Consider the following 15,857-nt stretch of genomic DNA (forward strand, 5'->3'; position numbering starts at 1 on the left):
TTTTGTAAAATAACACGTGGTTTGGGATTTAGTTCTGTGAATATGTGAACCGGCCTGTAAGGAGTAAGTCATTTAATGTTCGCATTATAGTTCGAGTTGTTACTCTTGCAATGTATGCGTTTCAATAAATGAATTGTATCGTATTAACACACAACCAATGCACTTTCGGCCACTGCTCTGTTAACTGGAAAATGATTCTTCAGTAAGTCTTTCTCTCTCCTCTCTCTCCCCCCATTATGCTAATTAATTTGCCACCCGACACAGTTTACGCAATCCAAATATATGCGCATTGCTTCTAAGAGCGAACGATGCAACAGTGTATTTATAATTCCGACTTGCAGCTGGATAATGCGCAATGCAAATATCGAAATATCCACAGACATCGCAATGCACTGTGCAACTTCAGGCTATTGAGTGCGAATGTGTCGGATGAATCATGCACTGCTCTTCGGGGCCGCACAGATGCAGATTTCACTGTGTTGTCTACACTTAATGAACTTCTCACACACTCCGCGGGTGTAGCGGCTCGGCGTTTGGGGACCTAAAAGCGAAGACAGGCGGGCTGCTCTCCTAATAATCAGGCGGTAACACAGTAACTAAAGGAATCCGCTTGCACAGGCTTAGCTCCCATTATCCTGTGTGTCTTTAAGTGGGATTCTCCCAGTGTGCGGTAGGAGGGGTTGCAGTGACGCCGGCTGGCGCTGTGGTGCTGAACAGAACAGCGCCGTTCACCTGCAGTTCAGAGCCAGAGGATCCGGGACGGTGCGGAGCGGAGCAGAGCCTTGTACCGCGGACGGAGCACTGTAGGGGCATCCGAGGAGAAACACCGGGGGAAATAAAAGAAGAATAAAGCCTCATCACACTCGTTTGAGAAAAGACACCGAATCCCGGCTTCTGCCCGCTTGCAACAATGCGAATTGGCTGCGTTATATTACTGACGAGCGCCTTACTCTTGGGCACATCTTGGGTGAGATTTGAATTGATTTCTTTTTTCAACACTGTGGAAGTCCTGCACCGCACTGTGCGAGGGGCTGGAGGTGCCAGATTATGCCGTTGATCAGCAACTTGCAGTGAAGAGGGGAGTGTTTTTCTTTTCCCTCTGTATTTTATTCCATACAAGTAGGTTTTGTTTAAAAGCTTCATGCCACAGTGATTTCCCCCACGAAAGCTACAGATGTATAACGGGACACACTGCAATACTAATATTTATATGTACTATATATTATTTGCATTCTTTAACATGGGAATCATTTTGAGGATTATTCATTAAATCTGCAATTCATTCACTGTTTTTTTCTCTCTCACACTTCCTACTATGGATTGCTGTAGTGGGTTTGCAGCAGCGCACTTCAGACAGTGCGCATTATGCATAAAGGGGGGGGGGGGACACTGCTTTTCTCTTTGTTTTTGAAATGTGAATTTAATATCAGATATGCGATTTTGGTAGACAGTGGGTGTCGTTTTGCGTTTGCGGAGATGTGGAACAGACTGTTCTTAAAAGCTTAGACTTGCATTGTCGTCATGGTGCTCCGGTACCGCATGCAGCTGGGTGACATTCCGGCTTCACACAAACTGCCTTCAAATGGCTAAACTTGTTCGCTGTGGGGTTTGGGTTTCTCCCATTTTGGGATAACGGACCAAACTTTCCTTCTCGCATTATTGGCTTATAACATCGTTCCCTCTTAACTGTTCTTCCAACTTGATATTTTTAGAAATCATGCAAATTGAGATATTGAACGCACTTATTGATTGATTTGTTTATTTACGATGCAAATGATGCTGTTGGCATACTTACCTTTGTCAACTCCCGGTAATGACAGGAATTGTCTGGGCATATTTATACAACTCTTAACACTTCATGCAACAATAGCAACTCAATCATTTGATGTCAAGCACTGTTTTGATTATGTGTGAAGTAGACAGTTTAGTTGTGGTAAAGGTGAGTGAAGAATAGATTCCTGAAGCTCATGCATGTAAATTGTGAGCAGTAGATGGATTGGAAGTTGCAAAGGACATGTCAATTCTTTTGCAAGAATAAACCTTAGTGGCATTTGGATTGAATACTCTTTATTCCATCTGTATTTGTCTGTTCACCTTGGTCTATATATATATATATATATATATATATATATATATATATATATATATATATATATATATATATATATATATATCTCCTAGATTAGACACACTTATAGAGTTTAAACAAGTTTTGTGCACGATATTTAAATTATTTAAAATTAACCTTTGAATAAGGGCTGACCTGTCCTGCCTGATTTTAACTAGACCCAACTGCCTGCAATAGTATTTTACAGGGGCAGGATGTGAATTGGTGTTATCTTCAGCATTGCTTCGGCAATGTTCCTCTATGGTGGACAGCTCAGGGGCATTATTTCTGACAAATGGATCCGATTAGTCATTAATTGCAAATTTGTATCAGAAGGAAGCACATGAGGACTCACAGATCGCTGAGGATTCGTTTAAACTAAAACCCACTTAGCAGGAATTGTGTGGAAGCCATGCCAAGTGTGATCTGTTTACCAGGGCAGATTAAACATTTGAAAGCAGCTGCTAGACTTTAAAATGGCACAGATAGGAAGATCCACACTTCATATTATCTTGTCATTAGTTTTGTTTTGTGTTCTGTTGTACTCGTCAGTCTAAACACTTGCAACGTGGCATGCCAGATATGTAGACTCTTTCCCAGTCATTGTTATACACTACAGTACCCAAGAATGTGGTGTAACCTACTGGTGATACTGGTCAATTTAAAATCGGAGCTGGCAATCAAACAATGCTGTACTTGCGACAGTTTGGAAACCCGCTTAAAGAACCCTCAGTGTGCCAGTAAACATATAAATCGTCTATGGATTTTCTGGCAGGCTAATGATGAATGCATATTCACTAGCATTTGGTATGCTATCTCTGCTGAATGATATTGCAGCTAACAGACCATTTTCTTACTTATACTGACCTGACCGATATATTATATGGGACTCATATTCCATTAAATTGAACAGTCAAATATAAGCTCGAGCAACCATTTTAAATCTTTATATGTAAAGACCACATAACATATTTGTAAGGCTTTAATGTTTGGGAGAGCTTTAAACCTGTATTTGTTTCTTTTATTAGGGGAATTATGGAGACCTTACAACTAACCCACCCTGCAGACCTGGATTTTCAGAAAGTTTTTATACAGTGTTTGTTTCAAGGGATATACTACAAGGTCAAAGAATTCTTAAAGGTAAGTGTGGCTATGGTTTTGTCTTGTTTTTTTTTATGTGGCTTTTCTTTGACTAAAATATACAATATTTCCACATTTGTTAGAATCTAGTGTCTCAAACTGACCCTTCACACTAAATAAACAAATACCGTTAATCTAAATCTAAATAAAACACCTCTCGGTTTCAGTTGGTAACTCAGAAGGTCAGAGTGTTCTGAATGGTAAGTGTGGCATTACATTAAAATAAAAAAGCACAGACTTTTAGCCAGTGGTGTGATTTCAAGGCAAAGCTGTGAATAAGGTTTTGATCTGGAAAATTAGCATGGATTTAGAATCACAATCTTCTGATCATCAGATGCGTTATCCATTGTGCTACCGGCAAAGCGACAATGTTAAAATGTGTAGAATCATTTTTGGTAGGATGATGAATGCTTCGTAATAATCCCCCTAAAGGGATACTTGAATAAGAATATGCTTAAAATTCATGGCTAATGTGCAATTGGTGTTGGATGCGCTTTACTGCGCTGTATGTCAAAGATGATGTGGGCATTCTTTTGTCAGTGACATTAAGATGAGAGTTTAATTTCTAAATGTTTTGTTGGGTATGTGTTCTTATTTGTATCATCTGGTCTGGTAGATCGCCTCTAGCATGAATATAGATATGTGCATCTGTCAATGTTTCTTTTTTTTTTTTTCTCCCTCCCCTTTCTGTAATGAACGTTAATATTTTTGTTCCAAATGTATAGTCACATTTGAAGTTTCACAGATGACAGCAATTTGCTCTATATTGTGTGTGTCTTCACTGAAAAACATTTTTTTTTCTTCAGTTGGTGTCTGGTAATGTCTTATATAAGCAAACCAAAAAAAAAAATCCAAAACATTAGCTCCAGCATATTTCTTCGGTGGTTATTCAGCGTGAGAAGCTAGTTTTGGTTACTAAGAATGACGGCAATATTTTTCCATTAGGCTCAAATGTTGAGAAAATGTTTTTCCCACCAAAAAGTCTTCCTCCATGTGGTCTGTTTCCATGTGGTCAGTGAATATTTGACCTGGGGTATCTCTGAGATGTGCCCTGCGGAGATATTTTTTTTTTTCACAGTTTTGCTATTTTTGTTCATGCCACAATAGTGTAATCAATGGTATTCATCCCTTTCTCTGCATTTTAGCAGGTGGGGTAACTATCTTGTTGTGATGTAATTAGGCACCTGTTTAAGCATTATTTTCATTAAGGTCCTGTTCCTTTGCAGTTTGCAGGCCAGGAAAATATAATATATTTATTAAAATGGACTAAAGAATAATGAAGGAACCATAAGGCACTTGTTCCAGTTTTCTTTAATCGCATGATTTTGAGTTACCACTATTTATTTTTTGTAATATTGTTTTTTTTGTTGTTGTTTTTTGTCTTTTGCAGTAGCACTTTTTCTGTACTTCTAAACTTTTAATATCAGCAGTGAAATGAGTGTTTTTTTTAAATATATATAAACTGTGTATATATATATATATATATATATATATATATATATATATATATATATATATACACAGTTTAAAAAAAAAATTGGTCATTTGAGAATAAGGAATTTATGAGGTTCTGCAAAAATCCCTCTTGACAAGAAAATGTACCTCTCTGTGAGAAAATGAAGCCTGATGGGGAGGGGGGAGGCAGCAATTTGTCAGTCATGGAAAATAGTGTATTTCACTGTGAAATACATTTTATATTTTGTGAGAAAGTTACAGTTGGCTGACAATTCTGAATTTGGGTTTCTAACATTAATGACTGCATTCTCTGAAGTACTTTCTTGAAAGAGATTCATTTTTATGAAATGAACTTAATTGACAATACATTCTCATTGGCATTATAGGATATACATTTAATGTGAGAATAGTTTTAATAATATTTCAAATTAGGTTTTAACCCTTTTGCTAATCAAAGAATGGCTTTATCCATTGGATTTTAACACCTAAGCATGAAATGAAATGGAAAATTTGACTTCCATCCTTTTTTCCTCTCCTTTTAGTTTTCTGATTGCAAGCAGATGGCTTTTCCAGAGTATAAATAAAGAAATAGCTGGTAAATTTTGTTTACCTTGCTCTGTTAGCTGTAAAATAAGTTGCTACTTTCTATGGACTAACTTTGGAAGAAGAGCCAATAGCGCAAGAAATCTAATCGACATCCAAATACTAATTTAGCACCATGCCTGCCAATACCAGCTAATTTGAATCCTCTATTGATCTGTAATGTTTTTCCCTCACTGCTATTCAGTGTTTGCTGTAGTCGGCTCAGAATATTTTCAGTGCAACACAACCATTGTCTGCTGCCCTTCTGTATTAGTTTAAATTGTCAATACAGAGCATGTTGTGCTAAATGATATAATTATTTATATACCAATGCTTTCCATACAAAAGCTATTTAAATGCACCTTTTTGTTTTTAATTCTCTTTGCTGAAAGATCTTGAATATAAATCTATATTTAACTCAGACATTCTGAATCTTACATTCTTTTGAAGCTGTTTGTTATTTTTTGACAAGTCTTTATAGTAAAATAAATGTAATACGTTATTTTTAACTCATTCATCAGATAAATAATGACCTTTAACCTTTAAAATGATAAAAAAAAACAATAATCAAATGTACATAGTCATTGCACATAATTACTAATAAGTGAACAAAGCTTTACTTTCAGTTCACTATAGAATGGACAATAGCTATGTTTTAAGTTGTCTGGTATTGAGATCATTATTGAGAGAGCCTTCTCTTTTTATAATGGCACACTACTGGCATAGGGGAACTCATTTCTGTTCAGATGTGTCTCACAAAAAAACTTGTAGGCAGTTCAGCAAAGGTGAGATTTAAGGTACTGTATATGTAGTTCATATAGAATGTTCTGAAAATATGCTAATCAAATTTCATACCTTCCCATCAGTAGGCTGTGGAATAGTGCGAAATGGCAAAAGATTATTTTACTGTGCCGTATTCTAATGATTTTTTTTATATTCATAAATCTTTTCTCAGTCTGCTTTGCCTGATGGAGATTTTCAGTGAGAGGAATGAATGGGGAAATGATAGGGAATGTTCTTATGACCTTCCTTGCACTTAACAGCAATTAACCCTGTATATATAGGCACCTTGACTCCTGTCCAGCTCCTACCCCACTTTCAGTATTGAGAAGGGGCTGGTGCACTAGGTTTAAAAAAGAAAATAAAGCTATGAGCAGAATTTATTAAGATGGACATACATATATACACACGTGTGTGTGTGTGTATGTGTATATATATATATATATATATATATATATATATATATATTACAAATGTATGTCCATGTTCTTGGAGGGACAGTGGTTTGTCAGTGTGTTTGGCTGCAACGAGGTAGAAGTCTGAGCAGAGTCTCTGAGTGGACTGATGCTCATATCACACTCACACCACAGGGATAGTTGATTGTAGGAGCAAGGCAGGAGCTCGCTGTAGTGTCAGGAGGCGGCCGAGACAGCCTGCCAGCTGCGTGGATTAAGGGGAGCTGTCAGGAGACAGAATTGTCAGGAAGTGGGGTGAGCATTATAGGTATTAGCATATGTGGCAGTGCGGTAATCTGCCCAGTAGGGGGATTAGCAACAACATGTGCTGTCAGAGAGGATGTCATTATTATGATGATTATTTATTATTATTAAATGTGTAATAAAAATGAAGGCTTGTTTTCACTGGCTTTTCCACTATTTTTTCATGGGAGGGAAACGCAGCTCAGATGGAAGCAAAATAATTTCTTTGCCCCTCATTGTGTAGTGCTGAAACAGTGTCGGGTAGTTTGTATGCTCCACAATCACCAGGAAAATGAATACATTTGAGCTTGCCTGAAGTATAGTGTTCTTAACTCATCCTTTGATTTTTGATTCTCGGAAAAGCTCGTCCACATCCTTTAAATCAAATGCGTTCCAGTGTTATCAGCCCGATCGGCAACTGTATGGATATGTGCCGAAGCCCACGTCCACGTGTGGTGATTTATAGAGCTGGCATGATTTATTGTTTGTAAAGAACAGAGGGGAAAAAGAAAATCACTCGGAAAGACTTTCATAATAACGTTGTTTAACCTAGAACCGTCATCCGGGAAAATAATGGGTCAGACAGAACTGGGGTTGAGGTTTTAAAATATACAGAGCTCTGCTGCCTGAGTTGAAGTGAGAATGCTAAGCAATGCAGACAGAATTGGGGGAACTGCATTAGGAGGAACTGCCATTGAGCATCGCTTGTCAGGGACCGTGGGTGGGTTTGTGAAAGGCCGGTGCTTTTTATTACGATGCGAAAATAAATAAATGAATAAAGATGTAGGCCTATTAATCTCCAACATCTTGAAAGCAGGACACAGTTTGCACATTTTATGAATGCATCTCTCAATGAATGTCACTCCCAAAACTACCTGAAATTAGTCCTTTGCTTGAAATAGAATGCCGTTTTCCAAACAGACCTAACGATACATTTGTCTAGTAACTAAGGATATATTATACATCAGGAACATGCTAGCTGGGCTGTGATGTAGAGAACAGACAGAGGAATACACCCAGAAATCATACCCTGTAAATGAGATCTTGCTTCCAGGTTTCACTTGGTTATTGTTTATTGATATGATTGTTTTCAATGTGAAGATTATCCAACACTTTCAGTAAATGTTTTTCAAAACCATTTCTACAGACAGTAAATTATACTGATATGTAATCCTGTAAATAAATAAATAAATAAATAAATAAATAAATAGAAATATGTGCACATTATATCTTGGACATCAGCATACATTTACTGTTGTATGATCATTTAGGGAGCCAAGCTAGGCTTAAGAGCTTATCTAAACACATCTGTGTGTGCTTAGAGAAATTCCAAAATGTTATTGGAAGCGTTACAAAACCATGATCAGTCAGAAATGCTGTTGGTGAAGTTAAATTCTCCTGTGTGTTTTTTTTTTTTTTGTATCTCTGTTTCAAATGTAAACTGGGAAAGATGAGTCATTACCAAACTTACAGATAAACCTATTCTTTGACTTTGAAGTTAACTGTATAAGGACAAACATTTGGAAATTGGATCTAATTACCCATACACTGTTGCCTGAGACTATAGATGATGCCACCTGCTGGAAAAAATGCTGAGGCCAACAGGAGGTCTGCATTATGTGTACAGTGTGACCAATTTTTCTCCATTTCTCTTCCTGGTTATAGCATTATCTCAATGCATGAACAGGGCGCTTGCTCCATGCTTCTGAATGTGAAAGCCAGTATCTTTTAATATGTAATGTTTTCTCCCTCAAGAGGTGATGCAGTTTGTGATTGAATGACTTCAAAATACAAACCTACAGTAGCCTGACAAAGGTGTGAGCAGTAGCTCCTATTGCAGGTTTCCATCTGCTCCGCTGCAGTGTACTCAGACCGGCTCGCCTGTATTCCCTGGAAAACAAACCATCCGTGACCTGATTTAGGGGCATCTTTTAACATTTCCAGGTTAGGAACTTTGGTCCCCCTTTGGGAACCCGGCTGTTAGACTTTCCAGAAATCCAGCTTCTACTTTGACTGGTTGCAGACCCTATACATTTTTTTCTTTTGGGGGGAAAAAACAAATTACAACACACACTCATGCTACCCGAGATCCCATGGTAAAAACAGGATCTTTATGTATTTCGTAAATTGCTCTGTAAAGCGAACAACATGGTAAACCCGTATTAAATGCTTGTGGGAAAATAAACATTTTAATAGGCCGGGTTGCCGCGGAACATGTATCTATCATTCATTGCTATCGAATTCCGAGTAAATGCTTGTTAATTTCATGCTAGTGATTTTATAACATGTAAAAAAGCATTAGAGGGAAGAAAAATCAATAGTGCGGCCTTCTGAAACAATATGAGGGGGATTCTTTGGGTACGGTGGTTTAGGGTGTTGAAATTACTACCGTGTTGTGGGGAAGAATATTAAATGTACCTTAAATACCTTTGACCTTTTAATCAAAGCACTGTCTTGCAGAAGGTAGTATTACAGTGGCTGCGCATTGCAGTGCAGACCTTCAGCGTGAACTGTAAGCTTCAGCGGGCACCTAGGAAAATACTGGGGAATTGGTTTGCATTGAGTAAAAAGGAAATTGATTTGAAATGCAGTTTCTCCAGGATAATGGTTGTTAAATTCCCTGTCAGTACGTATTTAAAAAAATGTTTGTGACAAGTTTCCTTTTATCCACTGCTGCAGTTTAGAGGAATCCAGTCAATAGCCTAAAGTCCTTTCTCAAGCCTGAACAGTTGACAAGCTGTGCTACATGCTCTGCAGAAAGCATTGCAACAACCTGGATCCTCCAATGCAGAGAATTCGGTTTAGGAATCCTTTTTAGCTTGTGAGTTTTTTTTATCCTTTCTTTTTTATGCCAATAACTGTTTATATGCTTTGGAATGATACATTCAGTTTACAAAAAACTTACCGCACTTGTCTTGTGCAATGTAGGAATTTCAATATTAATATTTCTAACAGGATAATTTTTGCTTTGATGTTTGTATTTACTTGTCTAGTATGAAATTGCTTTTCTAGTCACTTTTTTTATATCAGGTATTTGACTGAAGGAAAACTAGAACCTGCTTTTCAATTGAATGCTCCTTCCTGCATCAAAAATGATCCTCACTTCCTTTTTTTATTTTAATGCCTAACCTTTACACAATTGTACACGAGGAGAGGCACGTAGTCCCTGCATACACAGTTTGTTAGTGATAATATTTTCTTCAGCATCTGCAAAATGCCTTTTTTTCCCCCCAAAAGAAGATATTCTCACCAATCAGTTATCAGTTCCTGTACTCAGCTGATACAGGACCATGAATATGTACTGTCTGATAAATAATTCCAATTTGGTTAGGAAACATTTGGCAAGGATTCATGTGTCATAAAAGAGAGAGCGGCTTTACTGTAATGTATTCTTTCTGAGCACGTAGTGTTCTGTAATATTTTAACACTGATAAATATTTATTTCTGACGGCATGTGGTTACATTGGGGGAAACGGCTTTTTTTTTTTAGTGTTTCCAACAAGTTGTTATTATTAAAACATGAGATATCGGACATACTGCAGAGTCAGGCTTTTACCTATGGATACAGCGTGGATAGTGGTGTAATACTCCCATTATGGGCCCACCAGAAACATTCATGCTCCCAAAGGATTTGTACCAGACGGAAAGGAAGACTTGTGAAAAGAAGCGGATTCCACAGGTGCAGGTTTAAGGATCATAGTTAAATTATGAGGCCACTCAGAAGGCATTTGGAAAGGAGGAACAGGTGGAACCCATTATTCTTAGTAAATTATTAGACATCCACAGACACCACGGTGGAGACAATTTCCTGCCGATTGAGTTACCCCCGCAATGTTTGTGGTCTTTCCATCCTAAGCATCTGTTCGGTTCATTTCCATGTCACTGTGTGTGGGCAAACTCTGACTCTTCTAGTGTCCCTGAGGAATTAATTTAAGGGGAATATACATTTTGACTTTTGTGAAAAGGATTTGCTCCTGGGAATATTTAGTTACCCTCGGTGCCGGCTAACGGTCTGAGTCAGACAGAAAGAAACTTCAAAAGAAGCCGTGTCCTTCCATTTGTTTAATGTGCACTTGTATGTAGCTTGCCATTTCAACATCTAGATTATAGCTTTTCCACCCAGACGGGTAAAAAGCTGGTAAAATCCTGGAAAGGCTCTGGAAATGGCAAATTGTGTCTGAATGCTGACCTCCTAAGTCATGCCTTTATTCTCCATTGGAATGGTTGTTCATAAGGCGCTTGGCCCTCTCCAAGCTGTTATTTCATTTCCAAACCCAGGAAAGGGATTATTGTAGCAGGATTTTGATAAGCTGAAGTTTTTTTTTTTTTTTTTTTTTCTTCCCAGTTTCTCATCTTTTTTTCTGACCCTTTCCTTCTACAAGTTATTTCTTGAACATTTCCTTTCAAAAGCAAGAAACAGCACAGACTGCTGATACAGTACTCCGAGAGAAAATTACATTTTTTTTTCCACTTCCCACTTCTATTTAAAAGTAAATGTGACTTCTATCTTTTCCCCCTTTTTTTGTCAGGCTAAGCACTGTTGGAAGCTAAGTCTTATCCACCAAACTGTGCTGAATTTCAAATGAAACAATCTCCCTATCTGATGGTATTTACATACATCTGTGGGATTATAATATTTCTTTATTTTAAATGTTCTCCTCTGTATCTACCGACTAATGCAGTTATGTAAAGTTTTAGATGGCATACCATTGGTGAATCAGGCAGCCAGGCACTGTGCGTTTTGTTCAGGATTGGACAAAGTCCTTGTAAGGTTGATATCATTCTTTGGATGTTTGCTTCTCTCTGCTTTATGAAGGATGTTACTTTGTAACCGTAAATAGTGTTGCTGCAGTGTTTTTCCAGGAAAGTGCTTTAGCACGTAAGGATGATGTTTGTTTCCTGATTTTTCTTTTTACAGTACATCTATATTAATTATCTCAGTATCACTTTCAACACCAGATGGTCACTGTAGGTTTGTGATCTGCTGATTTAATACTGGGTAAAGCAAAACGTCTCCTGCTACACAGAAGTTTAAAGTGCACTAATCCCTGAAGGTGCACTGAAATTTAACCTTCAAAGGGAGATTATGGTGTCATTATCAGACCTGAAAGTTTGGAAGCTGTACTGGATCGTGTGGATCATTAGCTGCAGAAAAATGCAGTATATATTGAAGCCTTTCAGATGGGCCGACTGCCTCACACACTAAATCCTTTCTTCTTAGCTCTGCTTTGCAATTCTTTTTTAGAAGAGAGGGAGAGAGAGGGAGATATTATTTTATCACACCTCTGAGCTGTTAGGACAGAGCTTCTTCACAGTGTTTTCCTCTCCAAAGAAAGCTGCTGCTGCTTCTCCTGAACTTTTTCCATTTGTTCCAAGGGAAATGGAGCGTTAACGCGAATGAATAAAATTGACTCAGACTTACGAGACTTTTAAACACACTCTTGAAGAATAGTTCAAAACAGCCGTTTGTTTGCAGGGATTCTTTACCTGCTTGTCATTTTAGGGGGATCACGTATATACTGCTCATAGACGTGTACCTTTGAGTGGGCAATATACAAGACATGCACTGCTACCGCATTACTTAGTTAAAAACCCTTAACTGTACCAGAAATGATCCTATTCAGATGTTGAGGTTTATTTATGCATGTGAACTCCTTCCATTATATCATCTTATTTATGTGTTTATTTGCTTATGTGGAGAATAAATGTGGTCTTGCAGTATTTGATATATGGTTGCATATGGCTGGAAAGAGAAATTATCATTATTTAATTGCTGAATTCTGTGAAAATGGTTATTCTTGTCTACAGCAGCAAAGATCTAGATGTGACTTTGGACCAGTTTCATAAGGAAACAGTCCTTAGTGTTGCCAGGAGATTATCATATAAAACCAGCTCAGTAATTCCCTTGGGAGGCCATGTTTATGTGCAGCGTTAAAATACGATGTTGTCATGCACTTATCATGAAATCTTGACATTGGTGACGGTGATGTGTGTAGCAGAAAAAGCGAGCAACGAGATCTCATGACAAATGTTTGCTAACATTAGATTAAAAAAAAACAAAATGAAATCTAATCTCATTTTGGGTTTATAGTATGTTAATGAATGATTTGTATTTATTTATTTATTTATTTTTTTTTTCTGTGAATGGCATTGAAGTTTCTGTCTTTGTCTTTTGACAGAGATATATAACAGTGGAAAAGGGGGGGTTATTTTAAATATACATTCAAATGTCCATTGTAACATTGAAACTATCACATATTTAAGAAAAGTAGTAGAATGAGGTAAATCGGTAATGCTTTTAAAAAAACGAGAACATTTTTAGGAAGAAAATCTGACTTGTCTGATTCATTACTTTTCTGTTATGATCACATGACTCCTTTCAAACGTGGCAATGGGATCTGTCAAAGACTTTGTACGGTGCCGCACTGCCATGTGACACCTCTCACATTTACATCCATGGGTTTCACACCCAAGATACCACAAAATGTAAATTTATGCATAACGTTCCACACCCTAATTTATACCAGTGTCTAGCACTTCTGACCTGCTGTTCTCTAAATTCACTTTTGGATGTGAAAGAATTAGTTAAATAAACAAATGACAGTGAAACCAAAAACCTTGCTATTTATGTTGAAGCTCCTTATGCTTAGGTCAACACCTACTGACTATTCTTTAATACTGATTATTTTGCATGGTATTGAATGGTACTGCATTATATGGTAGATGATAACCCTGGAAATGAATAAAACATAACTATTTCCCACCCACCTATAGCTTGGCTGGCATTTGACCATCTGCCTTTCTTTTTGTTACATTAAATCCACATTTTTGCCCATGTGTGATATTTTAATTACTATGCAATTGATTTAGCTTGAAAGTTAATCATTCTTAAGCAGGCAACCCAAGTGATTCAACTGTGAGATTAAAAATATTTTGCTTCCAAACACCAAAACCAAAACAGCAATGCACATCTGATACCTATACATTATTCAGCAGCTATTATTAATAATAATATTAATACTCATATTTCTTATTAATTGCATCATGGCTCAAATATTACTCCATATTAGGTTAAATATTAAATATTCTGATCCAGTAACCAATGCAGTGGTGATATTACATTTCAATGTAAATACTGTACTAGTGGGATTTTTTAATCTATTAATTTACTTAGACTTTTAAAAAAAGAAAATAGATTGACCTATTTTGAGTTTGTTTGTGCATGCAGTGTCTTTGGACTGTTAATGAAGGTAATGAACAATTTCACCTTTCCCACATATTGTGTTCTTTTCAACCTGCCAATTTGTACATACCCTTTAAGGAATGGATCATTATTGCTAATTAAAGAGATGTTTTCAATTGGATATATTTTTAATCATCTACCAAGAGCTTGTGATCTCTTTGAGGACCCTGCCAGGACAAATCTAAAAGAATTACTTCTTCATATGCTATTCCCTTTGCTGGGAGACCTTCATCCTTGTTAAAAGATAAAACAAAAAATCCTCTCAAGACAAAATTCCTAACCTAATTAAAGACTCTGTCCAGAACACACAGATGTTTTAGCCATTAAATTCCTGACTAGTGTGAGATCACACTGCTGCTTTTAATTGATAACTAAGGTGACCAACAAAACATTGTGCTGTGTAGATATATGCATTATGAGTAAAGATGTAATGTGTACAAATACATCTCTCTCATATATAAACATTATATTATATGATATTTGTATTTGCTATATTATCACCATCAGCCTACATTGATCCATAGCTGGATGAAAGCCTCCCCAAGATACTTCCACTTGTCTCAATGGACACCGTCTCTTTTCCATGAAACACCAGCAAAGCTTCTTATTAAATGTTTCCATCTTCTACGTGCTCATCTTCTAGGACTTTTTTCATCTCGTTATCCATTCTATACCTTCCTTTGTACATCTTTGATTTGTTCTTCTTGTCAAGTGTCCAGCCCATTGCCATTTTAACATTTTCACAATGTTAATGGTAACATATTTCATCCATTTATTTGTTTTTCTGACATTGCTTCTTATTCCGAGCATACATCTTTCAGTGTTCCTTTGTGTTGTCCAACGTTTCTGTATCATGTTTGCATTTAGTGACCAGGTTTTGTAGCCATACGCGATCACTGATACTATGCATTCATCAAGTACTTTGCTCTTCAGGCAAATGTGTAGATTTCCCTTCAACAATATACAGTTTCTTCCAAATGTACTCCATCCCATTTTCACTCTTCTGTTGATTTATTTCATGAGATCTTCACCTGCACTAATTTGTTGACATAACTGTTGACTTCATCTATCTTTTGATCTACTTCAATCTTTTTATTCAACACAAGATTTGACTCAAATTTTGAGTCCTATTTTCTTTCTTGCATTTGAAGCTGCAGGTGTGTTATATATACAACATACACACACTGCTTTGTATGTGTGTAAACCATTATTAAACAGCATAGATGTCTGTTAGCTTTGGCTCTTTCTTTTCTGTTTATTTTTCTCTCCCAAGAAAGTAAGTAAGTGATATTCTGATACAGTAGTAGTTTTTTAGTAGTAGTATTTTATTGTCATTTGTGTATTATTTACTCATACATTTTTTTTTTCATTTTCTTTTTAAAGATTAACTTTAACTCTCTTTTACTCTAAATACTGTATTTTCCTCTGTGCTGTGCTTCTGGTCCTCTGTGACCTTAATACTGGTATTTGCATAGGCTTTCTTCAAGACTCAAAATTGATTTTGTTGTGTGGGGCAACGTTGTGTAGATTGTGATTCCTGAAGAGTTTAATAATGCTGGAGATCTTCAAAGATAATATAAAGAAAGCTAGGAGAATTCCACCGATGAAAAGACATCACTAAGTTTAATTTACATACATCTGTATCTGCTGAAATTGACACCAAAACAATTCCAGCAGGGTGATATTAAACAATTGAGGGCCCTCCTTTAGAATTACTACTTTGTATTCCAAATTAGACAAAATATACTCACATCCAGGCATCAACTGAATCGAATGCAGTTTGTATATTGAATGTGATTGTCATGCAGCACTGCAGGGATTCATACTGAGAAACAAAACAATTGCATTTACT

At 36.8% G+C, this 15,857-nt stretch overlaps 1 protein-coding gene across 1 annotated transcript in view; it reads left to right on the top strand.

Moving 5' to 3' along the window:
* Nucleotides 1-357: 357 nt before the first annotated feature.
* The window catches only part of cdh4 (cadherin 4, type 1, R-cadherin (retinal)), a 332,183-nt gene continuing 316,683 nt past the window's right edge, over nucleotides 358-15,857 (top strand). Inside the window, exons 1-2 of the mRNA XM_066702504.1 lie at nucleotides 358-967; nucleotides 3,136-3,247. Of these exons, the coding sequence (XP_066558601.1) occupies nucleotides 911-967; nucleotides 3,136-3,247 (169 nt within the window). The 5' untranslated portion in view covers nucleotides 358-910. The remainder of the gene's footprint in view (nucleotides 968-3,135; nucleotides 3,248-15,857) is intronic.

The sequence above is a fragment of the Amia ocellicauda genome, chromosome 4 (assembly GCF_036373705.1).
Source record: "Amia ocellicauda isolate fAmiCal2 chromosome 4, fAmiCal2.hap1, whole genome shotgun sequence".
NCBI lineage: Eukaryota > Metazoa > Chordata > Actinopteri > Amiiformes > Amiidae > Amia > Amia ocellicauda.